The sequence below is a fragment of the Macadamia integrifolia genome, chromosome 7, assembly GCF_013358625.1.
Source record: "Macadamia integrifolia cultivar HAES 741 chromosome 7, SCU_Mint_v3, whole genome shotgun sequence".
Classification (NCBI taxonomy): domain Eukaryota; kingdom Viridiplantae; phylum Streptophyta; class Magnoliopsida; order Proteales; family Proteaceae; genus Macadamia; species Macadamia integrifolia.
This window is the reverse complement of record NC_056563.1, coordinates 8,800,748-8,817,017: the sequence shown is the minus strand read 5'-3', so window position 1 is coordinate 8,817,017 and position 16,270 is coordinate 8,800,748. Positions and strand designations below refer to the sequence as shown.

At 37.4% G+C, this 16,270-nt stretch overlaps 1 protein-coding gene across 3 annotated transcripts; it reads left to right on the top strand.

Moving 5' to 3' along the window:
- The first annotated feature begins 9,385 nt into the window (after window positions 1-9,385).
- On the top strand, window positions 9,386-16,270 carry LOC122084583 (G-type lectin S-receptor-like serine/threonine-protein kinase At1g34300). Of its 3 annotated transcripts, none has more exons than XR_006141946.1 (3): window positions 9,386-12,019; window positions 15,603-15,835; window positions 15,963-16,270. XR_006141946.1 is itself a non-coding variant. In XM_042652943.1 (1 exon), the coding sequence occupies exon 1, from the start codon at window positions 9,559-9,561 to the stop codon at window positions 12,052-12,054; it is 2,496 nt and encodes an 831-aa protein (XP_042508877.1). In that variant the 5' UTR covers window positions 9,388-9,558; the 3' UTR covers window positions 12,055-12,399. The 3 variants fall into 3 exon arrangements, 1 of the variants encoding a protein (XP_042508877.1); XR_006141947.1 differs by having other exon boundaries at window positions 15,572-15,835; XM_042652943.1 differs by lacking the exons at window positions 15,603-15,835; window positions 15,963-16,270 and having other exon boundaries at window positions 9,388-12,399.

The following is a 16,270-nucleotide window of genomic DNA, read 5'->3' as shown; positions in this document are numbered from 1 at the left end:
TTGAGAGAGAGAGAGAGTCTATGTTGTCATTACTAGTAGAGAGAGTCTATGTTGCAATTACCAATAAAAAGAGAGGGCAAGAGAGAGAGATGTGTTTTTCTCTTCTTCTTCTTTTTTTTTTTTTTCCGCTTTTTCTTTTGTTAAAATCCCTTTGATGTAAATTGTAATAAGAAGGCCAATAACCTAGCCCTGGATGGTAGTACTAATAAGCTTTGTAGAGGAATATATAGTCATCTACTAGGACGAGTTGTCCCAACTTGCTCATGAAGTGGTGATGGAATTGAGTCCTTTGTACTTATGTATACCATGTATGTGTCTGAAATCAACAACTATCTCTTTTAGTTCAATAAAAACTCCTTTTTATCATGTCCATGATTGAAAATATGACAAGTGTTGACTTCTAATACATACGTGTAGAAAAATGTAGATGCAGATAATCCATTCTTGATGCAATTAGTTCTCTCTCTCTCTCTCTCTCTCTCTCTCTCTCTCTCTCTCTCTCTCTCTCTCTCTCTCTTTTTAATTTTTTAAAGAAGTTGTTCTCCTACTTAATTATGAAGATGGAAAAAAAGAAAAAAAACATATATGCCCACCAACTTGCTTATTAAATGGGCTTGTAATTGGGTTAGGGAGCCAAACCCAATGGGCTCCAGCACTTGAAGCCAAATCATAACCTAAACTCCACCCGTATAGGTTGTCAAACAATAAGGCAAGGTTTTGGGGTTTCCTTGATTTAAGTGCTGCCTGACGTATGATGGGCACTGAAGAGGATGGATTATTTGTGTCAATTGCTACAAAGATTTTTATTGGAAGGAACAAGTTTAATTCGACCTTAAGGATAGAGGATTTGACCCTTTTATCCCCTATCGCCACCCTCTTCAAAAGCTTATCAAGTTTTCTATAGGATTTTCAAGAATAGTTGAGGAGACCAAACAGGGCCTTAAGGTAACATGCTTGTTGGACTAAGGTGGGGCATCTTTTCAACTATCCTGTCTCAGGACAAAACTCTATATAATACTCTCCACAGGTGAGTGTGGATGCCAAAATCGCTTGCTTCCCAAATTATTCACATATTTATCCACAAGTAACTTAAAAGGTTTGATTCATCCCCTTTGACATCTCATAGGAGAAAGCAATAGGCATGGCTCATTTAGATATGGGGAGTTTATGATGGAAACCTCTAGAAAGTGAAGTCTGGAAAAGGGTTATTACCTGGTAACGCTAGGTCTAGAGGGAAGTTAATTGTGAGCGTTATGTTCTTGTATAACTTTCATACCAAGGTTAGCACGGTTGATGATATAAGCCCAAGTGTTAATTACACGATTTTGCCTGTCAACTACGGATTGGTTGAAATTTAAACCATTTAGGTTGAAAGCCATGGTGGTCCATAGGTTTAATGTGGCTGGCTCAAGTTGCTCAACCAAGAAGGTCAATTTTGGTAGAGACATTTTTCATCCATTATTTTTATGATCAAGAAAGGCATGCAACCAACCAAGAGCTAGCCATGTATGGTTAGCCAATACTCAATATAAACGATCACAATTAAGCAACTCAGAATCAAGTTATTTGATGATTAATTGACTAGGTCAATAGTGTGAACTCAGATTCATTGTACCTCCACAAACAATAAACCTGTTAAATTCCATCCAAAAAAAATGTTGACTTACCAATGAAATTTGGGAGAAAGAACAATACTCAGTTATTGTTGTGTATGCTCATACACATGGGGAAGTAGAGTCATGGGTGTCTTTTCCCAGTCTAGTTTCACTTCCCCATTCGTCTGGGTGCACAACATTCTTTCTCAGTTAAAATTTTAGCTAAACTAAGAATACGCTAAATCCCATTTAGTTTCGTATACAATAATTCAGTCATGATCCGTTATTTAAAGCATTAGTTACTAGATCAGTGATAAGACGTTTCTCTATATTTGACAAAAAAAAAAAAAAAAAAAAAAAAAAAAAGACAAATGTTTTTTGTCAACGAGAAACCCTTGTGTCCACACAAGGATTCACACCCCTAGATAGGGGCATGATGGTCATTATATACCCTTGTGTCTGTTGCACAGGGGCTTCTCACATACATAAAACTTTGTCCTAAAATCATAATTATTTAAAATGCGAATTAAATTCTTTTTTTTTTATCAGTTTTCATTCTTATCGCATTTCTCATATTGATTCGAAAGATATGATTAAAAAAAAAAAAAAAAAAAACAACAACAACAACAAAAAAACAAGTCAGAACTTAATTTAAAACTATATAGGCGCATGGTTCATTCATCAAACATTAATTTTTCAACTAAAATAGGGCATGAATTGGTTCCACATTTTATGTGGGACTTTTTAATTTGTGCCGTATTTATAAAATTAATTAGGTATTGCTTTAGATTTTAGCAAAAGCTATTTTCTACCTGTCAGAATTTAGACATGTTTTTTTTTTTTTAGGAAAATTTTGACATGTCAAAAGCTATGTTGGGCTATTAATCCATCGGTGCTGATTGGGTGCTCATCGTAGTTGCACCTTTGCATCGGAAACAACTATTTATAATCAAGTCGGTTCAAACTGTGCAGATTTCGAGCTTGACTGATTGGGCTCAGTTAGACCCGTCGATGGTGGCTTGAAATTGACACCCCTAGTTCAATCAACCAAGTCATTTGCCCGTCTTATTGGTATATCCGTGTAAATTGGTTTAAGAGGTCTCCCAAAGCGGATGTATATTTTTCTTAGGTCCCCCTATTACTTTGGTTGTGTTCAGTTTCAATCTTAGATCCTTTAATAAGGAAATACATTTTCTTGTGGATGAGACTGCCAATAATTTGTAAACTTGTTTTTCCTTAGCAGGAATTATTCCGTAGCCGGGTTTGCTTAATAAATTTAGTATTTTATCCCAGAAAAAAAAAAAAAAAAAAAAAACTGTTAAGATCTAAGGGTATGGGAATCTTTGTATCCAAAAAAAGAATAGATGGGTAACTTATTCCTTGGATTGATTAGCAAAATCTCAAGTTGGATACGACATCTAAATCATATGATCCATCTTGTGTTGGATTTTTCGTTTTAATAGGTCTCATTTATTGAATTTTACTTCTGTATTTTTTCCACTAATAATTAGAAAAAGATTTCAAAATTGACTTTTCAACTATTGTCTTAAAGTCCATTGGCCTCAACATAGAAAAATGTTTTTTCTTTTATTAAAAGAAAAGAAAATATTAATTATTAATATTTTAACTGCCAGTGGCTAGAAAAATACTTTTAAGTTGATAGTTAGAAGTAGATGGCAATCTTTTAAGTTAATAATAATAATAATAATAATAATAATAAAATAAATAGCAATCCAGAGGAACCTTTATAGATTTAAACTAGAGAGACAAATTCTCTTTTGGCCATCCAATCGATGTTATCATATCTTTTTTTTTTTTTTTTTTTTTTTTTAACCGAGGTGTCTGGGTAACCCACCACCATGATCGTCACTTAAATCGCATATGAACAGATCCCCAGTTCACCCTAACCATCTGAGCAACCCATAAGTGGATATAGAATAAATAAGAAAACACACACACACATACACTCACACAATGCATACGACAGGGCTCAATCCCACGACTTCCTCCCCTGGGTACTAACTCCACAAGCCGAAGCTATCACCATTAGGCTATCCTAGTGTTCTTGTTCGATGTTATCATATCAAACACTTAGCATTCACACATATCTTTGTTCTTATTTCTAGGGATTGTAATGCCTTGACGAATATTATAGTTCGGGAAGTTCTATCTATTCAATGAACGACTATCTAATCTAATTCCACTATGTGGTTGACGGAATCTTGAACTTTTCCAAGCCTGTGTTCTTCACATGATTTTGAATGGATAATCCTTTACCACAAAGAAAAATAAATAAATAAATAAAACTAGAGAGACCAATTAAAAGTCATGTGGTCATGCATAATGGTGTCAATCGATTTGATTCTGATTGTTCGGTTCTGGTTATTCGGTTCGATTTTGGTTCAATTCCAAATGATGGAAAGGTAGACCATAACCGAATCGAGAACCGACTTGATTCCATATTTAAATACTCAAGCCGATTCAATTCAGCTTGTTTTGGTTTCGGTTCTAATATGCAATTTTAATTCGGTTTTGTATTTCGGTTTTAATTTGGTTATGAAAACGATTCCACTTTTGAACCATGATTGTAATGGGCCAAAGACCATAATGGGCTCAAGTTATGGGCCTTATAACCATTGCTAACTCCAAAATTGTCTTAACATGTAAATTTATGACGACAAATTGCAATAAACACTTACCACTTTTAAATAAAAATAAAAAAAGAACTTGCAAAAAACACTCTTGAATTTTCAAAATTGAATATTGAAAAAATCTTACATGAGTCTTAACGATACTACCATACTAGGGTTTTTTCCTTTTTTTGGTTTTAAGAAAATTTGGTTCGATTTTGGTCTAAACCGACGGTTCTTATACATGAAACCGAAACTAAATCGAATCAAAGAGCATACTCACATACTCAAACCGAATTTGAACTGAATTAATTTGATTTGATTTGGCTCAATATCAATTTTGGTATTCGGTTTCGATTCCCAATTGACACCCTTAGTCATGCGTGTATATTGGCATCACTTTTATTGAAGAGTTATTATGAATCACTTCTCCTATTCCCCCAAAAAAAAAAATTATGCTTCACTTCCATACATAGGGAAGTTGCAATTAGTGAAGTCATTTTCGGTTTGGGTTAGGTCATTACCAGATTCCAATTAAGGATTTAAAAATGGAAGATCACGAGACCGATCGTAAGTTGACTCGGACTATTCGACATTTCATGAGTTAAGCCAAGTCTGAAAAGGAAATAAATAAATAAAGAAATTGGGTGGCTTTGGACTTTTAACTGATTTGGCCAATCTGATCACAATACACAACCATGACACAGTCCTCCATTATTTATTTGTTGTTGTTCAATTCTAGTCTGATCAGATTTTTCTAAAGGTTGATTATGTTGATTGTATCTACTGTGGTGTGCTTCATATAGGTTAATTCAATTTTACCTCACTTCATAAAAATATATGGAATTAAAAAAGAGAACCCAAATCAGGCTTTAAAATATGAGGAACTGTGGACTAAATCAAAGCTGGAAAGCTTATTCACAAATAGATGTCTGATTTGTGATATGTGCGTACATGGCATTTAAGGGGGATTGCAGAAGACGTGTGTATGAATCATTTGATAGAGTGTAGCGGATATCGTGTGTGTTGTAATTAATTCTATGTAGTAGTTGTTTTACTTTTTTTTTTTTTGCTAACGACAGGTATCCCGGCCTTTGGCCTAACTAGTCATGCAGGTCTATGTTGACCCCACAACCGCATTGATCAGGTCATACCGAGGTTGAATGAGAATCATTCAATTTTCACTGAAAGCAGTGAAGAACATTAAACACCCCATGTAAATGGCTCAAGATATGTCTAGTGGGAGTCAAATTTACGACTTGTACCAAATTCGTTACTCACCAGCTGTGCTACCCCCTTGGATTTAGCTATTTACTTTTAATTAGAAGGATTAATGCAATAGAATATAGGTTGTTATCAGGAGTAATATATAGTCAACATGATTTCAGGAGTAGTAACCATAAAAGGCATATAAGTCTATTGATAGTTGATCACTTAGATTAATGAAAAGATAGACTTGAAGCGATCAAATTAAAGCCAACCCCCACTTTTCCCATTCTATTTCTTGTATCACCTTATTTTATCTCTTTATCTCTTATGTTTTATCTCTCTTTCGCCTATTTTATCTCATATCTCCTTCCCTTTTTCCACCCTATTTTAGCTTTCTTCCTCTCTCTACAATTTTCTCTCCCTTCTCTTGCATGCACGTATTAATTTGGAATTGTAATGTTGACTAAAGCTGTGTTTGGTAGCCAAAAGAAGGAAAGAAAAGAAAAAAAATACACTTTTTGTACTTTTTTCCTTGGGTTAAGAATTTTTCTTTGCACTCGGTATGTCTTCACCCAAGAGAAGATTCCCTTTTGCAAATTCAAAATTCTCTTTGGGAATTGTGAAATTTTCTTTTGCTTCCCCCAAAAATTTTCTTGCAAAAAACACAAGAAAACATGAGAAAAATATGAAAACATAATAAGACAAAAAATGAATGATTATACAATGATTTCCTATGTGTCTATCTCACTCTTAAAATTCAAATTTTTTTGAATTTTTTTCTTTTCTTCTCTTGGTAACCAAACATACATACTCTTTTAATTTTCTCACCATTTCTTCTCTCTTCTTTTCTTTTCTAGATTATTTTTTCTTTTCTTTTCTTTTCTTCTCTTGGCTTAGCCTAAAGGCATAAATCCAACACTCTCATGGGGTACATCATTGGTCGATGCTCTCCTTTCGCTCTTGTCAAATCAACTCTTTTGGATCAGTGGAAGCCCTTGTGTCATGTTGAGGTCAATGCCAAGAGGACAAACTCCGGGTCCTTGAAAATGGCCCCTAGTATGTGCAGAAGGAACCATTCTTCCTAGAGTCTAAGAGCCCAAAGTCTTGTTTAAAGGGTAGAAGAATGCTACCCACTTTGAGGCTAGTTTAAATAAAGCCTGAGGCTTACTAGTGACCTAGGGAACTAGCTCTTCTTCTCAACCTCATCATTTGGAGCTAGATATTAAGTGCACTTTTCCTATGCTTTATTGACTTAAATTGAAGGGTGGGCTTCCCCCTCAACAACTTTACCCTACCTACCAATAGACTTACTCATAATCAGGTCCTTCTTCGGCCACTTTCAAACAATTATGAGAGAGTTGGAAGGCCTTCTCATAGCCTTTGAATCGAAAGCCCTCGACCATACCAACTTGCTTCAGACTCACTTTCTAGCTCACAATTGAGAACGTGTTCAACTTTAAAGCTCTAGGTACATGGTCATTGTGCTAGCACCTAGACCAATGGAGGTGGTGCAGAGGTCACATGGAGGCATCTTCAGTGATGAGGCAACAGTCTTTTCACATCAACCTGTGTCTAGGTATGATGAATATACGCAAGTGGGTAGTGTTCTTTCAAATTGACTTCTTGTTGGTGGTTTCTAGACGTCCTCTCAGTTGATGACATGAAAGTAAAGAGCTAAGGATAGGCAAAGGAGAGCGCCAGAGACTGGTTGTAGGAGGGACTCTTCGATGCTGAAGTTAGTTTATAGAACAACAGAAGTGTGAGTTCTAGGGGCAGGTCATAGAGAAGAAGAAGAAGAACCTAAAATTGGATCCCTTTACTTGGATATTGTCCTGTTACAAAGGATCATGAATGTTCTTACCACATTGGAGTTCGCCTGTAAGGCTATAACTGAATGCCTCACTTTACTCTTAAATATGTGTACATGCATGGAGATTCTCTAGTTTGTGTCTAAGTAAGAAATAATATCCTAACCAACTGATAATGACTTATCTTGGCGCATTCCTAGAGTTTCCCCTGCCAGATGTCTTTCTCCCATAGGTGGGATGATGTTGGGTATATCATGACTTATCTTGGAAATAAAAAGAAATTTGATTAACCTGAGCTAATGTTAATCTGATTTAGGTACTTCAAACTCAATATGTGAAACCCCGGGAACCTAAACTACAATTTCCCAAACACATGAGTACCCTAGCTCTCATTTACCCAAACATTTATGAATAAAAAATTCTGAATTTGTCCTTAATATTTATTTTATTTTTTAAATGAGAAAGAAAATAAAGATGAATCATATCAAAAAAGAGTCCATATCTAAGTTACAATTATTCTAAGCTTTTCATTCCAAGCTTTATTGGCCAAGTTATGAGTTAGCATATGTAGTATCTATCTTGTTTCAAAACATTACATTCGGGGGAATAGCTTTTCCATAAATTTGATATCTAAAAGAAGCTGAAATAGCTCCTATGACCATTTGGATATAGAATCATCTTGCATCCAATCTCGTAGCTCTAGACATTCTACGCAAACGTCTATGATTGTAGCTTCTAAAGATCTTGCTTGTTATAGCCCCTGAAGCATCCCTCTTGCCTTTGCTTCTTAAGCATTCCCTACTTATATCCATAATCTATAGAGACAGATAAAACTTGATTTTGAGAGTTAATGTCAGATGCCCATCCAACTTGGCCAGAGTAATTTTTTAAAGTCCCATCACAGATTAATAAGAAAACCTCTTTTTCTATTGTAGCTAAGTAAATCCTTTTCCGACAGAGACCGACTGGATTTGGAAACCTCTATTAAAAATTTTTGAACAGGAAAAAACTTGAGTTAAGCTACCTATCTAGTAATATATATATTTTTTTAAATGAAGTTACCAATTGACACCACTACAGCTAAGTGTGGATTATTTTATATGCCAAGACATACAAGTAGAGATCCCACAGACACACATTCTCTCCTTCATTCTTCAAAACCCCCTATTTATGGATTCGTGACCAAAGGCTCCTACAAAATACTTCCAAGTCACGGGAAAGGGAAACCCCACCCTAGTTTCTTTTTCACATAGCTTCACTTCTCAACCATGGATTTAGTTCACAGTATATGTTGATATTCGTCACCGTTGCTACTGATATCAATACCGACAGGGGATCAATTGTTACAAACCAGATCAAACAATTTGTCCCTATTTCAAATCTACGATCAATATCAATATCAATATCGATCACTATCAATGTCAATACTCATTGAATCGTTGGGCTGTCGAGAGAAGCATCCCTGACGATTGGGAGGACCAGCCATGTATTGGAGTATCTATCCAGGTCCTCCCAGCCACTGGATGCCTCTCTAGACAACACAACCGTTGGAGAGGATCTAGATCCCATACGAGTCTGGCTTCTTTTTCTTTTTCTTATTTTTTGGTTCAAATAAGAATCGGTCAATATGACCACCCACACCGCTGACTCAAATCATGGTCTCAATGGTCCAAGCGTGTTTTCTCTTATCTTCCCTTCTATTTTCAAAGAGAGCAACCAGACTTCTCCCTTATCTATCCCACACCGCTGACTCAAACCATGGTCTCAATGGTCCAAGCGTGTTTTCTCTTTCTTCTCTTCTATTTTCAAAGAGAGCAACCAGACTTCTCCCTTATCTTCCACCACTAAAGCATCTCTCTCTCTCTCTCTCTCTCTCTCTCTCTATAGTACTACATCAAATGATTTATGGTTGGCTATGTATGACACGGTTCAACTCAATATGCTGATCTTACAGTTCGGATCAATCTGATCAAGAAATAATTATTTTTGAATTATGGCACAATGGGGTCATGAACAAATTATAAAACTCATAATAGGAAGAAATGATTGTCCCAAGACCTTTTCACTTTTTAAATTTAAGGGACTGTTTGTTTAAATATATTAAATGCGAAAAATACATTCTTGCACGAATCGCACCTAACATAGTTGTCTGTCAATCTTTCCTTCTCTCTCTCTCTCTCTAAAATTCCCTTTCTTGACCTCTCAGCCCTCACAGCAGAACTGCAGATTTTAACACAGAAACTTTTCTTTCCCATCTCTGTCTGAGCCTCTCTCTGAGCAGGAAGGAGGAGAGAGGCACAGCACAGGAATAGAGAGATGCTGGAACCAACTATTTTACTTCTAGTTTTGATTTCTTTTGTGTTTCCTCTTCTCTACACTCTTGTCTGTGCAAACATTTCACCAGGAGCAACCCTTACGCCCTCAAACTCCAACAACAAGTGGGTATCTCCAAACGGTACTTTCTCTCTGGGATTCATCTCCATCACCTCAGCCAATTCACCTTCCTTCGCCGCTGCAATCTCCTACTACGGTATTCCAGTCTGGAAAGCCGGAGGCGATTCTGGCACCGTTGACTCTAATGGAGTCTTTCAGTTCCGCCAAAACGGCGATCTTCGTCTGCTCAACGGTAACGGTAGCGTCGTCTGGGAATCCGGCACCGCTAATCGTGGGATTACAACTGCAACACTGGACGATTCAGGTAATCTCTCTCTGATGAACGTCTCTGCTACTGTTTGGTCTACTTTCGATAACCCAACAGATACGATTCTACCGACCCAGAATTTTAGTACTGCGATGGTTCTTCAATCTGGGTTGTACTCTTTTAATCTTCTTAGCTCGGGTAACCTTACTCTCAAATGGAACAACAGCATAGTGTACTGGAACCAAGGTTTAAATTCTAGTTATTCGAACTTGACTTCACCTAGTTTGACCATCCAATCTATTGGAACTGTTACGCTTTATGATCCCACGCTTTCTGCCCCTGCGATTATGGTTTATAGCAGTGATTATGGAGAGGGTACCGATGTTCTTAGGTTTCTGAAGTTGGATTCTGATGGGAATTTAAGGATTTATAGCTCTACTAGGAGTTCTGGTGTGGATGTTGAGAGATGGGCTGCTTTCGCAGATCAGTGTCGGATTTTTGGGTACTGTGGTAACATGGGCATCTGTACCTATAATGATACAACCCCTATTTGTGGTTGCCCATCTGAGAATTTTGCTCTTGTGGATCCGAATGATAGCAGAAAGGGGTGTCAGAGGAAGGTGGGGCTTGAAACTTGCCCTGATAGCGCTACCATGTTGCAATTGGACCATGCCCAGTTCCTGACTTACCCTCCTGAGATCTCTAGCCAGGTCTTCTATGTTGGGATTTTTGCTTGTTCGTTGAATTGCCTTCAGGGACCATGCACGGCATCCACCTCCCTAGCTGATGGAACGGGCGAGTGTTACATTAAAGTTTCAAACTTCATTAGTGGGTATGTTTCACCGGCGCTTCCCAGTACTTCTTTTGTAAAGGTCTGTGGTCCAGCAATCCCAAACCCGCCTCCATCCGACGGTGCAGGTGGTAGTATGGCATGGAAGTTGCCCCCATGGGTAGTCCTTCTTGTGGTTGCAGGTACTCTGCTGGGCTTGGTCCTTTTGGAGGGAGGACTGTGGTGGTGGTGCTGTAGGAACAGCCCCAAGTTTGGCAGATTGTCGACTCAGTATGCACTTCTTGAATATGCTTCTGGTGCACCAGTCCAGTTTTCATATAAGGAGCTCCAGCGCTCCACTAAGGGGTTCAAGGAGAAGCTTGGAGCAGGAGGGTTTGGGGCTGTATACAAAGGGATTCTTGCCAATAAAACCATGGTTGCAGTGAAGCAACTTGAAGGGATTGAGCAAGGAGAAAAGCAGTTCAGGATGGAGGTTGCAACCATAAGTAGTACTCACCATTTGAATTTGGTGAGGTTGATTGGGTTCTGCTCTGAAGGTCGTCACAGGCTGTTGGTTTATGAGTTCATGAAAAATGGATCCCTTGATAACTTTCTCTTCACTTCAGAAGAGCCATCGGGGAGATTGTTGGATTGGGAGGCTCGGTTCAACATCGCGCTTGGGACTGCAAGGGGAATCACCTACCTTCATGAAGAGTGTCGGGACTGCATTGTCCATTGTGACATAAAGCCAGAGAATATTCTTTTGGATGATAACTATAATGCCAAGGTCTCAGATTTTGGCCTTGCAAAGCTTATAAATCCAAAAGACCATAGGTATCGGACCATAACAAGTGTCAGAGGAACGAGAGGATATTTGGCACCAGAGTGGCTTGCCAACCTTCCAATAACTTCCAAATCTGATGTCTACAGCTACGGTATGGTGTTGTTGGAGATAGTGAGTGGGCGAAGGAATTTCGAAGTCTCTGAAGATACAGGTCGGAAGAAATTTTCTTTGTGGGCATATGAAGAGTTTGATAGGGGAAATGTAGAGAACATTGTTGATAAAAGACTGGCTGAACACGGGATGGATATGGAGCAAGCGATCAGAGCAATTCAGGTTAGCTTCTGGTGCATCCAGGAGCAGCCATCTCAGAGGCCGGTGATGGGGAAAGTGGTGCAGATGCTGGAAGGTGTTACAGCAACTGAGAAACCACCAGCGCCAAAGGCCACAACGGAAGGGTCTGTGAGTGGCAACAGCATGAATGTCAGCAGTACTGTCAGTGGCCTCTCCACTTTTGCAACTTCAGTCCCAGTTGCCTCCTCATCTTCATCATTTCAAGCCATGGGAGTTTCATCATCTCTGTCAGGTAGGAACATTGAAAGAAGTTCGTCATCCCTCTAGCAATCAAATTGAATTGAGCCTCCTTCTTCACTTCTGTAATTTGTACACTCCGACCGCCTTCTGGCCGCTAATTTTCTGAAGCTTATCTTCCTGAAGAAAATGAGGAAATGAATTTAGCTATGCTTTTGTTGTTCCATTATGATGAAATTGTAACAATTACTTGTAATTCCTGTAATTTGTATAGTGTTATGCTCTTAAATGTTTGACAGATTGCCATCATCTGTACTGTTTTACAAGTTAAGGTAAAAAAGTTTGTTTAATTATCTACTACTCAGTCTGTTCAGTGTAAAATCATTCTCTACAATTGAATTTTGGATTATGGATTGCTATTCCTGCTGCCTCTAATTGCTAATTCAATCTTTAGTCCTTATCACTGCACAACCAATCCCCAAGAAAAGAATAGTGGATAGATCAATTAGCTGCTGTAATTTTCAAAATGTTTAATACAATACACCTTGTCAATCTGCCAGGTGGCCACATGATTCTAAGCAGGGCTTGTATGTGGCTTTGATGTGCTGTACAAACCATTGTCTGGCTTATTTGTGTGTGCTATATCTCAATTTGTTGACAATGCTGGAGTGCATTCGAAGCACTTTCGTGGTTTAGTATATGTTGACAATACATGGCATAACTTCTTAAATTTTGTTGACATACAATTTCGTGGATTAGTATGTTGCCAGCCCTTATGGGCATACCATTTTCAGTGAAAAGTAGGTAAATATTGAGCAAAAAATTTCAGACATATTACAAGTTATGATTCATGTGTAAGGATTGGAAGCACAATTTTTCATTCCTACTACCTTGCTTTTTGCATTCCATTCTTTTAAATTATTTCTAAGAGATTATTTATGGTCTAATTAGTGAAGTCTTGTCTTCTTCCATTCATATTACTATAAATAAAATATATTTTATGAGTCAAATGTGTTTAAGTTTCCTATACTCACCTTCCTGTGTTCGTCCTTTGCAGGAATGGGTTTCCTCATATCTTATCTATTATCGTAGAATAAGATCTCGATTGGTTGTGTTGTCAGGGTCCAGTTCTTGAAAATATAAATTAAGTAGATTAATAGTTGTCACAATATACAATATATTGAAAGTAGAGGGTGGACCTTGGTGCAACAATAAGTTTGCTCCGTAGTGACCAAGTGGTAATAGGTTCGAGTTAGGAAACAGCCTCTCCGTGAAGCGGGGGTAAGGCTGCGTACATTATGACCCTCCCCATACCCTGCAATGGCAGGAGCCTCATGCACTAGGTAGTGGATACGCCCTTTTTCTACAATACATTGAAACTAATTAAGGTGATAATATTATTGAATATGAATTGATAATTCATTTTAAATTTTGAATTTGAAATACTTTTATCAATTATTAATTCTTACTTCATATGACACTGTGGCATAGTAATTCGAATCCGTTGCTTTAATTAGGAGAGATAGCATAGTGGACAAAAGTGGCAGATTGCTAATCCATTGTCCAGACTTGCATGTGTTAAGCTTATTGCTCCAAGCAGTGATCCTAAATGTTTTTGGAACCCTCTCCGCAAGGCTACCATCTGCTGAGCTACCCATCTTTTTGATAGAGGGGGCCATTCTCTATCTCATCGTAGTCAAAACATTAGAAGGTCCCCTGTCCTTGAGCCCTGTATGGATCCAGTAATCAAGATGGACTGTCTTTTGGTTTATAGAAATATAATCTAGCTTTTATACTATAAATTGCTTGCCACTCTGTAGCCTCTCTGGTATGTTAATCATTCTCTCAGCCTTGAGTTCTAAGGTTTAAGGCTTGGCAGGAACTAAAAATGTTAGTTGAGGTAGTCGATGTTTTAATAGGTAACACCACAAGTGTTCAGTTAGCACTGCACTTCAAATGTCATAGAATAGATGCAAGGCTTTAAATTGTACTCAAGGTTTAGAAATAATATTGGAATCATTTGAATCAGCTCAGAATTGACCAAACCTGATTCTGATTATGCCTGATTCTCAAATCCCCCTTTTTGAATTGGCCACTAGTGCACTTAGATATTTATTTTCTACTATTTTCATTCTTTTAATCAATAAATAACAGAAAATCAATAGCACCGACCTCCTGTAGCTAGATCTATAAGACTTTTGAATCAAAGACCCCAAAAAATTAAGAGGAAATATCACTTCCTCCTGTACTTGGTCGTAATGTCACTTTCCCCCAAGCTAGTTTGAAAAATATCACTCCCCTCCCCTAATCTGAAAGATTCTATCTATCGTCCCTGTCCATGAGGAATGGCTATTAAGTGATGATATCATCAATACTACATGCTTCATAATACCCAAACTATTACACTTCCTAAAGAAAGGGTAACAGCGTGCTTGAGTTTACTTTGAATTATATTTACTCTTTTTTTTTTTTTTGAAGATATTCTTATATTATATCCTATGCTTTGTTTATTATATGTTGGGTTTCTCATATTAGGCTGTTACTAGCATAATTATATCATATTGCATTGATATGGCTTCTATGTTGCATTCAAATTTAATTATATATAAAATTATCATTACTATATTACATATGTCATTAATGCACGCCTAAGTGGTGCCTTGTCGCCTAAGCTCCCTTCCAACACCTTCGGTTGTCTAGTTTCCTTGACAACTATGATTTGCTTCTTCCCATTCCATTTTCTAGGCTGATTTGCAGCCGATTACGACTGATTCCAATCCGATTAGAATTAGTGAAGGTAGATCCCATGTCTGATTCCAGTTTTTAAACCATGATTTTACTACTACTACGTTTTCTTTATCTTCCTGTTTGTGAAATTCAAACTCCGAACTTCTATACATAGCTCATAGTTTAATCCAATATGATATTTTTGGGAATCCATTCACTTTTTGTTAGAATAGCATAGGTCATAACTGCTATTGCCGGTCTCCGGTCAGACTTAAGGGAATGGTGTCCTAGTCTTTGAATATGTGTGTCTGGAAGGCTTGTTAAATAATTCTAGCCATGAATAAAATAAGTCAGAGCCATAGCTTTTATTTGTAGCCTTTATTGGTCCATCAATTTCTTTGAAAGTGATGATTTAATCCAAGAAGAATACCATTCACGTTTCCTTAGAATGTTATGGATAATCATCACCATTGCTTGTCCACTAAATGGATCAGACCTAAGTGGATGCTGTCCTAATCAAACTGGATGGCTTGTTTAATAAATGTAGCCAAGAATATAATGAATCAGAGCCATAATTCTTTGTTTCTGGTCCTTTTTCAAACTACATTTCAGAGTTCTTCTCTAAAAGATCTGCACAATCCAACAGTGATTGGTTGGTGGCTAAAGCAGTTTCTCAAAAGACGAGTAGTCAGTGTGATTAATGTAATAATTAGTGCTTTGGCTGATTATTGGATGCATTTTTCTGTATGATTTATTTGGTTTTATTATTATTATTATTATTAATTGAAAGCAGAATGAACAGCATGGATAATGGTTGTATTGGAGCAGAATGAGCAGCATGGATCATATTGATTTCTTCTTTTTTGTTAATTGTAAGCAGAATGAGCAGCTTTTTTGTTAATTGTAATCAGAATGAGCAACGGCTTGGCATGGTGGTTGTGGGTTCAAGTTTGGAAACAGCATCTCTGTGAAGTGGGGGTAAGGCTGCATACATTATGACCCTCCCTAGACCCCGCAATGGCTGAAACCTTGTGCACTGGGTACGTCCTGTAATCAGAATGAGCAGCATGGATCATGGTTGTATCGGGAGTAGAAATTAGTTCTAGCCCAAGTAGGACTATTTTTTGACCAAGTCTATGTTAAGGTATGTACTTTACACATTTTTGAGTGAATGAATTACTTCAATTTCTATTATAGCATAGAAAGATTTGAAATGTTCATATCTATTCACCTTCTCTCTCTTCTGAATGATTTCCTCTTTCGGTCTGCAGTGTAAGTAACATTGATTTCTCATGGGAGTTTGGTTTTATCCTCTCACAAGTCAGTAAGACCCCTTTGACATTTCCTCAACAAGACTAGAGCACTAAGATTTTTTTCTTCTTCATCTATCTCAGACCAGCATCAAAGAGCGATGGATCTCTGTAATTTAAACTCCCCCCACCCTAGAAACCTTTTGCTACTCTGTACATCTGGAGTTTTTTCCTTTTTGATAAAACATCTGGAGTTGCTATTGAGAATCTGGATGAGATGAAGCATATGTAACTACTAAGAAGTGAAGCCTTGGACACTTGAATGAATT

What these genes read in the sequence shown, in the direction of transcription:
- LOC122084583 (XM_042652943.1), top strand. Translation starts at nt 9,559, where the DNA reads ATGCTGGAACCAACTATTTTACTTCTAGTTTTGATTTCTTTTGTGTTT.